The sequence below is a fragment of the Triplophysa rosa genome, linkage group LG15 (assembly GCF_024868665.1).
Source record: "Triplophysa rosa linkage group LG15, Trosa_1v2, whole genome shotgun sequence".
Classification (NCBI taxonomy): Eukaryota; Metazoa; Chordata; class Actinopteri; order Cypriniformes; family Nemacheilidae; genus Triplophysa; species Triplophysa rosa.
Genome location: NC_079904.1, coordinates 16,928,464 through 16,946,334, shown reverse-complemented (window position 1 = coordinate 16,946,334; position 17,871 = coordinate 16,928,464). Strand labels below are relative to the sequence as shown.

General features: G+C 39.9%; 1 protein-coding gene across 1 annotated transcript in view; it reads left to right on the top strand.

The window, feature by feature from the left end:
- Nucleotides 1–298: 298 nt before the first annotated feature.
- plpp3 (phospholipid phosphatase 3) overlaps nucleotides 299–17,871 on the top strand; it is a 42,111-nt gene continuing 24,538 nt past the window's right edge. The window contains exon 1 of the mRNA XM_057352499.1: nucleotides 299–841. Coding sequence (XP_057208482.1) covers nucleotides 706–841 — 136 coding nt within the window. The 5' untranslated portion in view covers nucleotides 299–705. The remainder of the gene's footprint in view (nucleotides 842–17,871) is intronic.

Here is a 17,871-nt window from a genome sequence, read left to right as displayed (position 1 = left end):
TAACCATTTGCACACAGATGTCACAAAAAGCACATTTTCGCGCAGACACAGTACGGTATTATTCAACATAGAAAAATCATAGAAAAATCACATTCATCAATTCACACAAATACAATGCCAAGAATGTAGGCAACAGGTTCAACTGGTGGTCTTCACTGTAGTGAAATACAAGCTGACCTTTCAGTGGCGGCCGCTTGGGGCGCCACAGATCGCTGTGTTGTGGCCGCTCGAGAGTGTGATGATGCTGGAGCGTGGGCTTCAATCAGCGCGTGTCTGAAGAGGAGAAGGGGGCTGAGAGCTCAGGGAAGCGAAGGAGGTGGAGACCAAACTGAGCATTCATAAAGACAGGAGTTGATCTCCTAGTTTTAAAACGCCGCTCTCAGTTCAAGCCTTAAAGTAGCGTAGAACTAGCCCGCAAGCCACTAACTTACACACGACAACTCGTCAGACAGAGAAGGTACATTGTAACACTGCGGTTCCATTGTAGAAAGTTGAATGGACTTGATTATTGCACGGACATCTCATTGTTTTTATTGACTTTTGAGGACGTCTTTTCAATTTACTGGGAGCTTTAACTTCCACACACTTTAAACGACACGTTCTTATTGACAAGACCACTATAACGAACTGCCATCGTGAATATCTGATCTCCGTGTTTGTCCGGACTCGGATTTTAAAGACAAAGAAATAAGGAGGATCTTTCAAATGCAAAACTATATGTATGAGAAGGCGATGGCACCTGAAACAAGAAACGGGGGAACATCTACGTTAAATAACAACGGCGTAGACAACAACAAGAGGAAACTTTTAATAGTGCTAGATATCGTCTGCCTTATCCTGGGTAAGTCCTTCACAGAGAAAAATTGAAACAATGGGAAAACATCAATGCATTTAGTAGCCTATATCAACTGCACAGTTGCAGATTGCGGAGGAGATGGAGTTTGCAACTGAACAGTTACACACTCTATGCATTCCTATTGTTGTTTATTTGTTAAAGTCAAGTCAAAGTTTTATTTATTTTTAAGACAAACAAATTGAGCTACAACTTGGCTTAACATGACCGGTAATGCATCATTATAGTGACTGCAGTTACAAATTGCTTAGTTCTACACTCTGTAAATTATATTTGTTTGTTTTTCAAAGTAAAGTCAAAAGGATATGCACAAAATAAAATGCAGTTAAAATGATATACAGCATATAGTGCACACATGTCATGTTCAAGGTGCATCAGATGGAAAAATGTAGTCCAGATGATGTTATTCTGGTGATGTACTGTATTTTGAAAATAACATAATGGTGCAAAAACAGTGGGCTATTTTTTGTAATGGCATTGTTATCTTGGTAGACAGAACAATAGCTGTTAAAACAGTCTTATCTCAGACAATAGTATGAGCAAAGTTGGCATTTTCCCTGATGTAGACCAGTTTGAAGTTTTTCCTTGTTTATAATCCATCAACTTTGCAAGAAACAACATTTTAAGAAGTTTTAATGAATGCTTTCTCACTCTTCAGATGAACATTGGGTCCTTTGCGCCTATTTGACATCTTTTGAAGTGGCATATGAACATGCTTATTATGGTTAACCAATCACTTGCACGTAACAGAATAATCTGTAGTCAAAACAAGTTCTGTAAACATGACTTCGTGTTCACAGCTTTTTATAGTCGTGATGTTACTGATTTCAGGGCTGTTTTTTCTTTTTAACCCTTACAGCTATGAGGTTTATTCTGACTGGGATATATGTAAATTGCTCCCATGTGCATGTTCTTGGCACAAAAGCGAAGTCATTTTAATAGAATCAGACACATGCTGTAATCTTGTCAAGTGTTTATTGTGCTCCCCTTTAAGATTTAGGTTTATCATCTCAGCACTTCTCAGCATTGAGAATTTGGAAAATTAGGGGTACATTGGGGGCACAGTGTTATGTTATGATGTCTAGTGGTTACAGTTCTAGGCTGGAAACCAAAGGTTGTAGGTTCAAACCTGCAGAAGTTGATCCTCTGAGCTCTTGAGCAAGACACTTAACCCCAGATCGCTCCAGAGGGAATCTTTTTTTTAAATAAAGTTAAATTAACATTAATAATTTGTTTCTTGGTGAACTGCGGCAGGCGGCTTTTCGTTCAGATGCCTGGAAACAATCACAGCATCGGGTTCTCATCTGTGACCCTGGACATCAAAACCGGTCTCATGGGTCAATTTTTCGAAATTGAGATTTTTACATAATCTGAAAGCTGAATAAATAAACTTTCTATAGATATATGAGTTGTTAGAATAGGACAATATAAACTCTGAAATCTGAGAGCGCAAAAAAATCAAAATATTGAGAAAATTGCCTTTGAAGTTGATAATCAGGGGCACTGTGGCAGACCATCCACTCACAAAAATAAAGTTTTTATATATTTAAGGTAGGAAATTTACAAAATATCTTCATGGAACTTGATCTTTACTTAATATCCTAATGATTTTTGGCATAAAAGTAAAATCGATAATTTTGACCCACACAATGTATTTTTGTCTTTTACTAAAAATGTTCCCGTGCTACTTAAGACTGGTTTTGTGATCCAGGGTCACATCTTTCCTCAAAGCCTGTTAGTTCAAACCCTCCTTCAGAATGATGTGATTAACAAACTTCAGCCCTCAACTTTACACATTCTCTCAGAGAGACCCTCAAACCAAACCCCCCCGCCAGCTGGCATATGCCCCATTTAACTCTGGCCACGGCATCATATCAACTTTCTCTCTCGATTTTAGAGGCAGAACAAGTCCCGTTCCTTTTGTTCCCAGGAATGCGGGTTCGAATGGCTTAAACATGCCGCTTTAGGGAAACAGGCTAAAGCTTTTGTAAGCAATTAGAGTCTTCGGCTTAAAACGCCCGCGAACCTTTGACGGCAACTGAACAACGGTTGTCCTGCTTTTAGAAAAAGATGACGCGTTGCAGCAGGTGGGAATAGAAGCGGGGAAACATCGCTGAGCGATGTCAGACGATACGGTTGCAACCAAGGGTGTTTAAAAGCATTTCTTTGAACTCCCAAATTAGACGTTTATTGCAAGTTCTCTGCTAATAACTTCCTTTTTTGCTGTACAATAAAGCTGCTTCTTAATGAAAACGAACACCCAGGGCTTCCTGTGCGTGTTTTGCTGCCCTTTTTAAAGCGCAACCAAAATGAGACGTGCAGTCATATGTGGCTTACATGTAGACACATAAACATACACTCCATATGGAACGAATAACCTAAGAACAAAATATCTCCTGTTAGATCAAGTTATTTGCATGTCATGTTTAAGACAAGAGGGCTTGGTCTGTTTTGTGTTGTTTGGGGTGGGGTGGGGGGTGCATGTGAAAGAGTGGAGTCGCATTTGGAGTGATTTGAAAAGGATGGATGAAGAATGTCTATTACTGAATGGGCTTTGTTAGCGCTGTCGGCCCATCCAGAGATCAGCCACTTCAGGTTCCATCTGTTGAGGAGATCTGCGTGTTATCAAAGTCTGTCTCTCTGATGTGTGATAACCACCTCCGGGCAGGCTCTCAGTTACCGCTTTATTGCAGGAATTTACTACAAACGTTAGTGTTTACACATGCGATACATTCTCACCGAGACCGGCGATGCTTTGTTCCTTCTCATTAGTAGTTTATCACTATGGGCATTGTATCTGCAGTGTGTCTAATGCATTATGAATGTTAATGAACCCTAAGAGAGCAGCCAGACGGATCGTAGTATGTTTAGCGTTGCCTCCTGTTGAGATTAAGCAGAGAAGCTGCAGCCCAGCTCATTTGCATACAGTAGTTATAGTAACGTAAAGGAGGCGTGTCCCCTTATGTCACTCCCCCCTGAGGGTGTATGGGGTTGCGAGTCGCCCGCATTCCTGCCCATGCCACTGATAGCTGAAATACTTAACATACAGATACAAACACCCACCCAGGCTTTTCTCTCACCCTCTCCTTTATTCTTTGTGGGTGGCTGAGAAGCTGTTTTTACTTTAGTTTGCTTTCGGGATGTCAGTGGTTTGCTTGTGTAAATAGTTGTGATTCAAATTGACTTTTTATTCATGTGTGAAACTCAGGAAAACATTTTGAGGCATGTTTTACCAAATGTGGTAGAACAGATACTTTTATGATCTATTGATACTTTCCAATTGTATATATACTGTATATGTATATGAAGAGTTTGGTTCCAAAATGAGATAACTCAGTTTTTAAATATTTTGTATTATGTTATCATGTTTTTATTGTGTTAGTTAGCTGTATTTTTTTAGTTATTATGGCATAAATCAAAACAAACCAACTGCAGTTTGATTGATATTGGAATGCACAATAAAAAAAACTAGATTTTTTAAATTTGTAAAATTAAAGTCGTCTCATTTTGGAACTCTTCACATACACATAAACATACTGTGTTGTCAAAGTAATACAAAGTAATTTTAATACTTTTTATTGATTAGACATTTGCGAATTCCAATGACAGAGGAATAATAATAATGATTTTTGACAAAAAAATAAAAATGAAGAAAATGGAGATACAAGGTTTCGGAAGGATATATATTTTGGATTACAGTAATGCACATGAGATTTTGCGTCAATGAGAATAGTGGTTTAATTGGCATTCAAATAATGTAAAAATGGTAATGATCCTGAAACAGGCTTTTTTGTGTAAAATGTATGAAAAATACGTTTTTGTAATTAAATTATAACTGGACATGTTTCTGACATGAATTGTGAGAATCACCCTAATGCGCATCATATAAGTTTAGGATGTTTGTAATGGAATTAGATGCCTGTTCATTAGCTCATTGCTTAAACTCCACAGATGCAGAGCATACATCACGACTTGCTCATGACATTTAATACAGTTTCAGCTGGTCTGAAAGATTCGGCCAGGCTGCTTCCTGGAGCCTCTCCTGGGAGGCATCAGTTTCTAAAAGAGTTTTCTTGTTTACATGCTGGGATGGAAAAGAGAACTTCACGCTATAAGATATCGCCACTATCTAAACTCACCTCAGCGAGAACTACCTGGCCCTTAGTCTCTCAATATTAGTCATCTAACCTCGTGAGAAGATCAAAGCTGAGGAAAAGGTTCGGCTCGCGTGATTTCTGGCTGTTTTTAGCCGCTTTTAACTTCTCCTTCATCCGTGGCATTCCAAGAGGGCGATGGTAGAGTTATGGAGTGCCAGAAAACCCTTTGGGAATCTCTCTCGTTTGGGTCGGACTGCATTAACCTCCACCTCTGAAGCTGAGAAGGTCTGGTCCACCTCTATAAATATTTTCCAGAATTTCTCGAATTCTTCATCGCCAACCAAGGGCGGCCTCCACTGAAGTGACATCTGGCATAATTTGCAGTCGGTATGTATGCGGAGCAAGCTCAGGAAAGGGAGGGAAGAGGAAAAGGTAGTAGACCCCTCTCCCGTTTTCCTCGCTCCGACTCTTTCGTCTAGGTGTGGCCAGCTGTGCTGTGAAATGTGATCCCCCTCTTTTTCTAGGCCATTTCCCAGAGTCCCGAACCCTCCCTTTTTCTCTCATTCACAGGGTGTAATTGAAGTCGACCGTCTAAAGCTGCCACATGGTGTTCAGGAAAGACTTTGACTGGCTGTAGCTGTCAGTCAGACAGGCTGATAAAGTCTTTTTGAAGTAATAGTACATTATCTTCTTCTGTTGTGACGCCCTGATGTTTACACAGCTGTACTTTCTTGAAGCACCTATTTTGTACACTAGAAACTCAACTGGATGAACTTTTTCTCAAGATGCTTCAGTTGACAGACATTTTGTCAAAATATTTGAACTTGTGTTGTGTATCTTACATCCCGTATTTTCTAGAGAAGATCTTCAAAGTAGCGTAACCTGAGTTTTGACCATAACAGCCAATGTGTCGGAGCATGTTCGCTACCCACGGGTCCAATGGCAACTTGATGGTAAAGTGTCATTTCCTGTCCCATCAAATGGAAAGTTGTTTGTTAGTAAGGATAATTCCCCTTAAAAGTCTAAATGCTGGGCTTATGTGGCTTTGACCAAACATTGCTTGGTTCCTTTGAGCATATTGACCTTCCCAAAGTTTAGCGCAGGCCTTTAGGGCAGATGTAGCAAGTGTTTGAGAATCATTTCAACAGTAACATTTTTTGTAAATTTTCATGCCCATTACATAATGATTTGCCACATAAGATGATGCAAAAAACCTACATTGCCTCTAACGTAAAGTCAAGCTGTGTTCTTTGAAATCTGACACGTTTCCAAAGTTCCTCAGAAGCTGCTAATGGCTGCCGCGCCTCCGCAAATCTCTGGAAAGTGATGTAAAGAGTCGCTCAGACCCGGAGGGAGCTGTATTTTCTAATAGTCAGCATTAGGGCTGGAGGGGTTACAGTATGACGTAGGAATGAGTTCCATATGAGTGCTCTCAGTGTACAGTAGAGTCGTCTGGGGCTCAGACGCAGTTGTAGACTACACCGTCTCGACCTCACCACTAGTAATGACGACGCTGTCAAAACATAGTGCCCACGCTGTGTGTTTGTGTTGGTATAAGGGCACATGTGTGAGTGCAGCATGTGTCTGAATATTTGTACAAGAACCTGTCAGGGTGTTTGTGTATGTCTAAGTGTGTGTGTATGTAAGAGAGGCTGGTTTCTGAGGTTGCATGCCATATGGTTAAATTATATGCTTGAAGAGTTTATATGACAAAGTGGCCTGCTTTAGGTAGCAATTACACAGGCAGACATGAGCATGGGTGACCATCATTTGGCTGTTTAGACTGTGTGCGTGTGGGGGTGGGGGGGGGGTGGTTGGGGCTGGGGGTTGTAGGTTTGTCCATAATTTAACCTAATACTTTGAAAACGTCCACACAAATGTAGCAAAACATGATTTGTAAGGAGGTTTTTAGTTTGTAGTCAACCCTGTTTGAAAAACTCAAAAGTGAGCTAGATCATCCTTAATTGCCAATAATGGAAACATGTACTATGCAGGTTAGGGTTAGGGATAGTCCCCCCCCAAAAAAATTCTGTCATTGTTTAATCACCCTCATGCCATTCAAAACCTGTATACAACTTTTTTTCAGTGGAACACAAAAGAAGATATTTTGAGAAATGTCTGGTTTTGTCCATACAATGGAAGTCAATGGGCTTGTTTGGTTACCGACATTCTTCAAAATATCTTGGAATGACATGTGGTTAAACAAACCATGAAATATTTTGTTACTTTGGGTGAAATTTGCCTTTAAGTGCAGGGTGTAGTAAATGTCCTTATCTTCATGTGAAAACAATTGAGTTTGTGAGAGGTATTCGCTTCAATGTGTGCTATTTATCAGGAGAACATCACCATGATAACACTTTCCGGTCACTACAATTATGGTTTAACTCTAGTCACCATCGTTTTTGGTTTTGTTTGTAACCACAAACTTACTCATTTTTATTTACTTAATTGTAATCAAAACACCAAAAACCATGGTAACTAAACTTAATATTGTGATTGGTATAGTCTTATATGTGGTGGCAAGCTCTCCGTTTGCAAGCTCAAGATCTCCGCAAGCATGGAACGAAGTTTGAAGGCCCCCTACTGTTTTTGTATGCTTTTCTACGAGGTAAACGCACAAATGATGTGTTTGTTTATTCTCTGTGTAATTGTAGTCGATTTCCTCTCGCTGGTCTGTATTGTATCCTGTCAGCCATTGTTTCGGCAAATGAGGCATTGTGTGTGTACGAGTATCAGCTAGTCAACGGCAGAAGCTGTTAGCGCCGTAGCTCGTCTAATCCACACCACAGAACATTCATCCTCGGCACACACAACTTGATTGTAATTCCAGGGTGTTCACAGGAATGTGACTTTTTCTGGAATGTGTGTGTGTTCAAAAGCATGCATGTTTCTGAAATGGGATTTATTAAAATCCTGTGTGGGCATGTGTTAAACCTTATCTAGAACCAAAAGCCCAATTACCAAGGATGACCTTGCCACCCTCACACACCAACCTCTCTCTCTCTCTTTCTCTCTCTCTCCCTCTTTTAAATTTTTCTGGGTCATATGGATTAAGTCCAGGGTGCTCGGCATTCCTCATTGTAAGCCTAGCTGGCCCCTGAAGGGCAATCACCTACTGGTCATTCATATGCTAATAAGACCTGTGTCACTAAAGCTAATATTCTAATGTACTGGATAATACCCAGATGAAACACTATTCAATGGACCTTAAATATAGCCAAGTTAAAAAAATGTTGGTGATCCCCTTAGGAATTTGTCCCTTTAGGAATAGTTACCTAAAGTCTGTCACCCTCATGTCATTCAAAACCTGTATGACATTTTCTTCTGTGGAACAAAAAAATATATTTTGAGAAATGTCACAGTGGTTTTGTTATCTATACAATGACAGGCCAATGTTGTGTGGTTATTAACATTCTTCAAAATATTTTCTTTTGTGTTCAATTACATTTTTTACATTACATTACATTCATCGACAACTGCTTCTTCAAATTAATTTTATTTTTAAAATTGCATGGATATGCAGGGCTGTACAGTGCATATATGTCGCACATGCTATGAAAAAATCGGTCTGTGCTACGAGTAAATGTAGTAGTGTAGCACTCGTGCGATACAGTTTGGCAGGTGCATTCGACAGAGCCTCTCGTTTTTTGTGGAGTGTGTTTGTGTTTGTTCGTTGTTCTTGTCCGTGTGTGAGGTTAACTAATTGTGTGAGGTTAACCACTATTTATTTAAGTTTTTATTTAATTTTTGTAACAAGCGTGACACTCATGGATTTGTATCGAGGACATGAACACATGAACTTCATCCACAGAGTTGTTCTAAGTTTATTTTACGAGCATTTCACTGTTTGAGTGAAGCTACTGTCAAACAAACTGAAACTCAAGCATCTTCGCCAAAATAAAAGTCCGCTTAATTTGAACCATATGATAAAATAATTACGTTGTTGTAAATTTATAAACTGTAGTAAACACTAGTATACTTTAAAATGTACTATAGCAAGGTTCAAATATGCTATAATACACAAGAATTTGACTGCAGTTTACTGTAGTAAACACTATAGGATACAGTATTTTTATGGACATGTATTTACTACTGTATAGTAAAACATTGAAAATACAGAACTCAGAAAATTAAATAGGAAAAAACGAATTTGGTAAAAACTAAAAATGATATGGCCCTAATTTATCAATTTGTATAACGTTAATGTCCTTTTTCAGTTACCTGTCTATTTATGCGATGACCTGCACTTTTTCAAGATGATAACAGATGAATACTTGTGATACAACTTTTGGCCCGTGCAACAAAACTTTAAACCTCTGTAGCACCGGTGCTTTGTGCAAAAAAAAGTTAACGTACAGCCCTGAGGTAATGAAATGTACAGGTTTCTCTCTTTATCGATTGTGCTTTGGTTCTCATAGAAGCACTGTGAATTAGAATCCAACTCTTGCATCTCCTAATTCCATTCTCAGTTTTTTTTCCACTTAATTTTAAACAAACTTATATATAGATGTATAAAAATATACCTATATTATATATACGTCTAGTCGTCTATAAAGTAAATTTTTTTCTCACACCTGGTGATGTTACCTGGTGGGTGGAGTAGTGCAGGAGCACAATGCAGTGATCATTTACACATTGCTGTTATTGTTGCTCTTTTATGCAAAAGTACACACCCATAATAACAGCTACAGTCAACACAAACATATTTATATACTTTATATGTACACACTTGGAAAAAAATCACAAATTAGAATGCTGTAATGGACACACAGAATCTGGAACACATCCATTTCCATGAAATCCTGGTATATGCTCTCACACACACACACACACACACCACAGAAAAAGACTAATCTAAATGCAGCTCTCTGGTGAAGTGTTGATTGCTACGTGAAGAAAAGTTAGTTATAGTGTTAACTCCATGACCGTCTGCTTCTCATGAGCTTCAGGGCAGGGTAGGAGAAAGGAGCAGTCTTTACCCCACTGAAGATGCTCAAAGGCAGGTTGCTGTGGCCCTGGTTAACCCCTAAACTCATGCACCTCCAGGGTTTGACTGACTTTTAGGGTCTAGGAAGTGGGCGGAGGGACGAAAAGATTGATGGAGAGCAAAGGAACAATCTTCTGTCCAAAAAGGCATCTCCTCCTAGCTACAGGGCTTTATTGCGATTTATTGGCTTTGTTGACGAAATACTAAAAAGAGGCTGAGAGGAGAAGTTTTTCATTTGTTTAATTGCACTGTTCCGTGGGAAGAAAAAAGACTGAGTTTGACCTTTGAACCTGGAGAACTGGGTAGTAGTTGTACAGTACGACCAACATTTCCTCACCTAAAGGCAAAACAAGCAGACCCAGCAATGAACGTGACAGACTTGACGCATTACAACTCTTTGCTGCTTGATTTATTGAAGTCTCCAGACTTTTATTTTGACATGTTGAGCCCATTTACTGCATGATTTAAATAAATGCCGAAACCCTTGTTTTCTTAAAATTTTTCATTTATGTGCTCTCAGATCTTCTTTTAGTGTAATGTATAATTTACTAGGCTGTGTGGAGTGGGTGGGGATGCGATCTAAAAGGTAAAAAAATAACAGAACAGCTTTGACACGTTTCCATTATGCAATGATATGTGTATCTTTATAATACAAATTTTAGTGGGGAATGTTTGTTAAACTCTAAGAGGACCGTATGAACAGATGCTTTGTTAATAATTCTCCTTTAGTAAACACTTTTGACATGTTTGGGACATGTGAGGTTCACAGTTACTATCTATTCCAAATAATATTTTCATAGTAAGTCCATAAAGCTTTTTTTAATTTCATTGGTCAAAGAAAAGAGCAGACGAATGGCAGGAAGAACCTGCCGCAACAGGCGTTACATGCAGTACACTGAAAGTAAAGTAATAATGAATTTTAATAAGGTCATTTCTTTAGCAAGATGCTGACGTTTGTGGTATCAAGACCACAGGCTGCCCGCTCAGATGCCTGTGTAAAAGGGCACGGCTCTGGCGAGTAAAAATTGCTGTGCGTAAGCACATGTTTTGAGCTGGGGCCCGGTCCCAGAGCCTATCTGATGTATTGAGAGAGTGAGAAAGGTAGGATTGCCAATGTGCACAGCTATGCTGACTTCAGCAGCTTGCACAGACAATAATGGAACGATGCAGAGAGAGAAACAGATGTGCATGGTGACAGCAGGGGTCTTTCTGCCATACAGTACTAAAAAACAATCAAATCTCTAGGTCATGAACTAAACAAACATTTGTGTGTTTAGTTTTTCTTTTTCAATTTTACAGTTCCTCTCACACCGTGTCCAAACCAGGCCTGGTAAACCACAAATTGTTTGATATCTCGCACCTTTTTCTGAGTTTTAAAAGCTCACTTTTTGTTTGTTGTTTGCTTGATATTTCACATTGTGATTGGTGGCCCCGCCCATAGGGGAATGTCATTGGCTCACATTTCTGCATACATCAAACCTGTTCTGACTGACTGCAGTTGTGTCACTTTGCAGCGGCATCTGGCCATGGCTGACATCAAATAAATTACTTGATGCTCAAAAAGTTGCTGTGTTGTTGAACATGTGCCCTAGTTGGCAGTGCAGAAAGAGAGTATTGATTGGATCAAACTGAGTAGGTCAGACCAGAAAAGGGTTAGTAGGTTTGGGTTGACCCACATTGGTCTGTATTGGATTGTGCCATTGTGTTCATCAGTATTAGTCTATTTCTAATATGAATAGCTGTAAATGATCGATCATGAGTCAGGGTTTAGCATGTGGGTCAGTGCCTCTGTGCCCAATGTGGGCAGTAGATGTGCAGAGTGCCACAGAGACCACACATTCCAGAGGTCACAGTTCATAGGTCAGCGGTCACGGAGAACGTTAATCTTCTTTGTGTGTGTGTGTGTGTGNTGAGAGGAGAAGTTTTTCATTTGTTTAATTGCACTGTTCCGTGGGAAGAAAAAAGACTGAGTTTGACCTTTGAACCTGGAGAACTGGGTAGTAGTTGTACAGTACGACCAACATTTCCTCACCTAAAGGCAAAACAAGCAGACCCAGCAATGAACGTGACAGACTTGACGCATTACAACTCTTTGCTGCTTGATTTATTGAAGTCTCCAGACTTTTATTTTGACATGTTGAGCCCATTTACTGCATGATTTAAATAAATGCCGAAACCCTTGTTTTCTTAAAATTTTTCATTTATGTGCTCTCAGATCTTCTTTTAGTGTAATGTATAATTTACTAGGCTGTGTGGAGTGGGTGGGGATGCGATCTAAAAGGTAAAAAAATAACAGAACAGCTTTGACACGTTTCCATTATGCAATGATATGTGTATCTTTATAATACAAATTTTAGTGGGGAATGTTTGTTAAACTCTAAGAGGACCGTATGAACAGATGCTTTGTTAATAATTCTCCTTTAGTAAACACTTTTGACATGTTTGGGACATGTGAGGTTCACAGTTACTATCTATTCCAAATAATATTTTCATAGTAAGTCCATAAAGCTTTTTTTAATTTCATTGGTCAAAGAAAAGAGCAGACGAATGGCAGGAAGAACCTGCCGCAACAGGCGTTACATGCAGTACACTGAAAGTAAAGTAATAATGAATTTTAATAAGGTCATTTCTTTAGCAAGATGCTGACGTTTGTGGTATCAAGACCACAGGCTGCCCGCTCAGATGCCTGTGTAAAAGGGCACGGCTCTGGCGAGTAAAAATTGCTGTGCGTAAGCACATGTTTTGAGCTGGGGCCCGGTCCCAGAGCCTATCTGATGTATTGAGAGAGTGAGAAAGGTAGGATTGCCAATGTGCACAGCTATGCTGACTTCAGCAGCTTGCACAGACAATAATGGAACGATGCAGAGAGAGAAACAGATGTGCATGGTGACAGCAGGGGTCTTTCTGCCATACAGTACTAAAAAACAATCAAATCTCTAGGTCATGAACTAAACAAACATTTGTGTGTTTAGTTTTTCTTTTTCAATTTTACAGTTCCTCTCACACCGTGTCCAAACCAGGCCTGGTAAACCACAAATTGTTTGATATCTCGCACCTTTTTCTGAGTTTTAAAAGCTCACTTTTTGTTTGTTGTTTGCTTGATATTTCACATTGTGATTGGTGGCCCCACCCATAGGGGAATGGCTCACATTTCTGCATACATCAAACCTGTTCTGACTGACTGCAGTTGTGTCACTTTGCAGCGGCATCTGGCCATGGCTGACATCAAATAAATTACTTGATGCTCAAAAAGTTGCTGTGTTGTTGAACATGTGCCCTAGTTGGCAGTGCAGAAAGAGAGTATTGATTGGATCAAACTGAGTAGGTCAGACCAGAAAAGGGTTAGTAGGTTTGGGTTGACCCACATTGGTCTGTATTGGATTGTGCCTTTGTGTTCATCAGTATTAGTCTATTTCTAATATGAATAGCTGTAAATGATCGATCATGAGTCAGGGTTTAGCATGTGGGTCAGTGCCTCTGTGCCCAATGTGGGCAGTAGATGTGCAGAGTGCCACAGAGACCACACATTCCAGAGGTCACAGTTCATAGGTCAGCGGTCACGGAGAACGTTAATCTTCTTTGTGTGTGTGTGTGTGTGTGCGCGCGTGCGTGTGTGTGTGTGTGTGTGTGTGTGTGCATGTGCATGTGTGTGTTTTACTGTTTAGTCTGTGTGAGTTTTGTAGATTATGTGTCTGGCTGACAGAATGGATCTGTGTGCGTTTTGTAAATGTCAATCAAGTTTGAAATACACCTCTGACTTGGGAGGAATCCCAAACAGGGCGGTCTCATTCCAGTCAGCAAGTGCATAAACTTATAAATGGCACACACGCAAACACAAGAGGTGTGCCATAATACAGGTTTCCAACATTTATTAGGCAACAGTTGGTTGTAAATGTAACCAATTGACTTGAAGGGATAGTTCACCCCAAAACTATAATTATTTTATTATTTACTGACCCTCACGTCATTTGTATGTATGTGTTTCTCCTACAGAACACAAAAGAAAGAATATTGATAGCCAAACAACACTGACCCTCATTGACTTCCATTGTATAGACAAAAAACCACTGGGAAATTTCTCAAAATATCTTCCTTTGTGTTCCACAGAAGCAAGAGTCATATGCAGGTTTTGAACGATATGAGGGTGAATGAATAACAACAGAATTGATTGATTTGATGAATTGATTCAGAATTGGTGACACTGTTTACCAGTTTACTTACCAATGCCTCCTGTATCTTAAAAGCGTTTCAGTAGTTTAATTGCTAAAACATGGCGTTAGTGACACCAAAATCACAGGATCGATTCCCGGGTAAACACTTCACCGATTTACAACAAACACGCACACACCCATAAACACACACTGTTCTAAATATAAAGCTTCCTAATGTGACGCTCCATTGCATTTCAAGAGGCACACACTCTCTCCTCCAGTCCCCATCTCCCTTCCTCCATTTACCTTTCTCCCAGTGATTAATGAAGCCCTCTACTAACGGTTCCCTTGTTCACAGCAGGGGGGGGCTCTCTCTTTTGTTTTGGCCTTCAGTGTTTCAGCCAATGAGAGTCTCATGAGAGCTGGCCATGAGCCACTCATTCTCAACAGAGCGATTCCCACAGGGGCTGCATGCCCATTCTCTCTCACTCGGCATCCTCCACAGGCTCTCACATTGTGTGAAGGTCTTGGCCACAAGCCCTCGGCAGATCACCAGTGATAAAGCCATCAATGGAGCTGAGAGCTAAACAACTAACCCCCAATGGCCTCCGAGGACATAATTGTATCCCTGACCGCCAACATGCTACACTAAATTGATTCTATTCTTGGGTACTGTCATGCGTGCATTGTTACCTGACGGTGTTGTCCTGACTGCTGCCATTGTGGATTAAGAACAGCTGGAAAGGTCTTGCCTCGTATCAGGTGTTATGAACCGAGTTTACCCCAGACTCATTGTGTCCTGTCGGGACTCAGGTTGCACTTTGAGGTTGTTGAAGGGTGTGTGACCAACATGTTCTCTAGCCAAGAGTTACAAAACGTCCTGCAGTTAGAAACGAGAGAACAAAGGCATGATGTGGCACCTATACTGTACAAGTGAAATGAATCGGCAGGACTTGAGTCATTCACTGATCACTTCCTGTAAACCCTATCTGAAATCATTTCCTTCCATTTTATTATTAAATTCATTTAGGATGTTGTGTAAAAGGTGCCCGGTGAGGTGCAAGCCCCTCATATAGAGGGGCTTATCTTACACTATATGAATAGTTTCTATTTACATTCATGCATTTGGCAGATACTCTTATGCAAAGTGACATACAGTGCATTTAAAGTGACACTTTACCCACAAATGAAAATTCTGTCATCATTTACTCACCTCCGAGTTGTTCCAAATGTGTATACATTTCTTTGTTCTGATGGACACAGACAAAGATATTTGGAAGAATGCCTATAACCAAACAGATCTCAACCCCCATTGACTCCCATAGTAGGAAAAATTACTTTATAATTTTTTTATTAAAAGATGACATTTTGAAGAATATAGGACAGCAAACAGTTCTGGGGCACTTTTGACTACCATTGTTTTTTTCCTACTATGGGAGTCAGTGAGGGTTGAGATCTGTTTGGTTATAAGCATTCTTCCAAATATCTTTCTCTGTGTTCATCAGAACAAAGAAATGTATACACATTTGGAACAACTCGAAAGTGAGTAAATGAGTAAATTAAATTTTGGGTGAAGTATCCCTTTAAGGTATTAGCATTTGTGTTCTGTGGGAATAAAACGCATAACCTTTGCGCTGCTATAATAATGCTTTACCAGTCAAGCTACAAGAATAGTTTTCACTGTCATTTTATTATGTCTGTAAGAGCCATGATGCCTAAATTGTGGTACCCACTGCAAGACCCTCTGAGCAACTTGCTTCTGAGCAAGATGCTAGCTGTCACTTTATAATAGACACAACCACCATGCGTTTTATGTGGCATGTGGGTTATGTACAATTGTGGTTTCTAGTTCAGAGAATTTACCTTGGCATGCGTGTGTGCATTTGCTGATTGGGGGAAATGAAAGACATTCTGACACATTTCTGTGTTCGTACTCGGCTCTTGCTTACCTCAGACCTCCACTGCACTGACACAGTCACGCTATAACCTTTAGATGAGTTGTCATCTGTACCAGTGGTAGCTGCAGTGTCAGTACCTAATATTTAAAGGTCCAGTGTGTAATTTTTAGGAGGATCTATTGACAGAAATGCAATATAATATGCATAACTATGTCTTCAGAGCACATAATGAAGCATTATGCTTTTATTACCTTAGAATGAGCATTTAATGTCTACATACAGCGCGGGTCCCCTTGCATGGAATTCACCATGTTTTTTCTACAGTAGCCCAACACAGACAAACTGCTCTACAGAGCGCGTTTCGTGAATACGGTATCTGTACAAAGAAGCGAACACATGATGACGTCTTAGTCCTGTCTCAGCTGCCGTAGTGCTTCGAAAGGGAGGGGTGGAGTGAGCCATTCACCGCTAGAGTCTGCTAATTTTCATACACTGGACTTTTAAGTAAATCTATATTTTTATATGAAAAGCTTTGTGTCTTTAAGAGGTTCTCTAGTATGCTGTCTGTGTTTATTTTATTGTGCGTAAGCACTATTCATTCAGAAGGAGAGTTTGACCTGTATCATCCTCTCAGTGCATTCAATGTTCGCAGGGCCATGGCCCCTGACAGGAAGACCTTTCCTCCATACACATCTTTTAACAAGGCTTTGACTTCTTCGGTCGTGTCTTTGTCCAACATTGACAGATCAGTATTTAATTCTCAATGAGAGCTTCTGCTTTCAATGCAATTTACTTTCACTCCGTCAAACAGTCAATACCACAACTTCCTTAAGAGCTTTTACGTCTAGGAGCTTTGAAAGAAAGGTCAAATGTTTAGGTTATTGTGTTGTCGCTGAAGAGCAAATGATTAAATATCAACAACTTTTTTAGCTTAAATATAAGTATAAACAGATGTGTATTTCTTTGTGTTGTTATAGTCGATTACTCACTTTATCGTTTTGCCGAAGGTGATGACTTCTTTGATCTTGAAATGTGCTTTCATCAGACTGCACAAAAAGAGCATCATTGGCTTTAACTGGGTGCCATGACCCAGTTGAACGAAACTAACCCACAGAAACTACATTTTACACATATTCACAGAAGCACATGGAAGATCTATGACTGTGATAATGAAACCTTCAGGCTACATGCCTGCATAACCCAGTAGATTGTAGATTGGGCCCAATAACAACTGTCCCAATTTTTAGAACAGATTTCCGTTCGCCCCATCGGCATCTGGTTGCCCGTAGCAACTAACTGGCATCTGGCCGTTCGCCATGCGAGACCAAAAAGGCTGCATGCCCACATCTGATAAGGCAAATAGAAAGATTTTCCCCACAATGCAGCACACCGCTACCCAGTTTTGACAGTTTTTCTGTATGTGTGCGCTGCTCCATTTTGGCCCCTGGTTGTTTTTCATTATGCTTCTATTGAGCGTTAAGTCAGGGGCCAAATAGAGAGTTCATGCACATTGAACCCAGCTCCCCTCGACACTGACACCTTTCTGACTATGAAAGGCTTTTGTTCATTGTATTACAAACTTGTTTTTGCGAAAAATATTAATATTCATGCTGTTGTTTTACACACAGTGATAGGATTTTACACCTGGCTTCCTTGCCACAAGGATATTGAGCTGTTTAACTTGGACTACTCTCTCTTTGTGTTTGTAAGTCATTACTCTGTAGCTGAGTCTTTAGGTATGGCCATGGGTCCATCGTAAATAAGAATTTATTTCTATTTAATTAACTTTGCACAGACAACAGACTAGTGTTTTTCTCCAATTTCCTCTCTCTCTCTCTGTTTGTTTTTTTTCTGTCACAGTTACTGAAACAGTTAGTTACCTTGT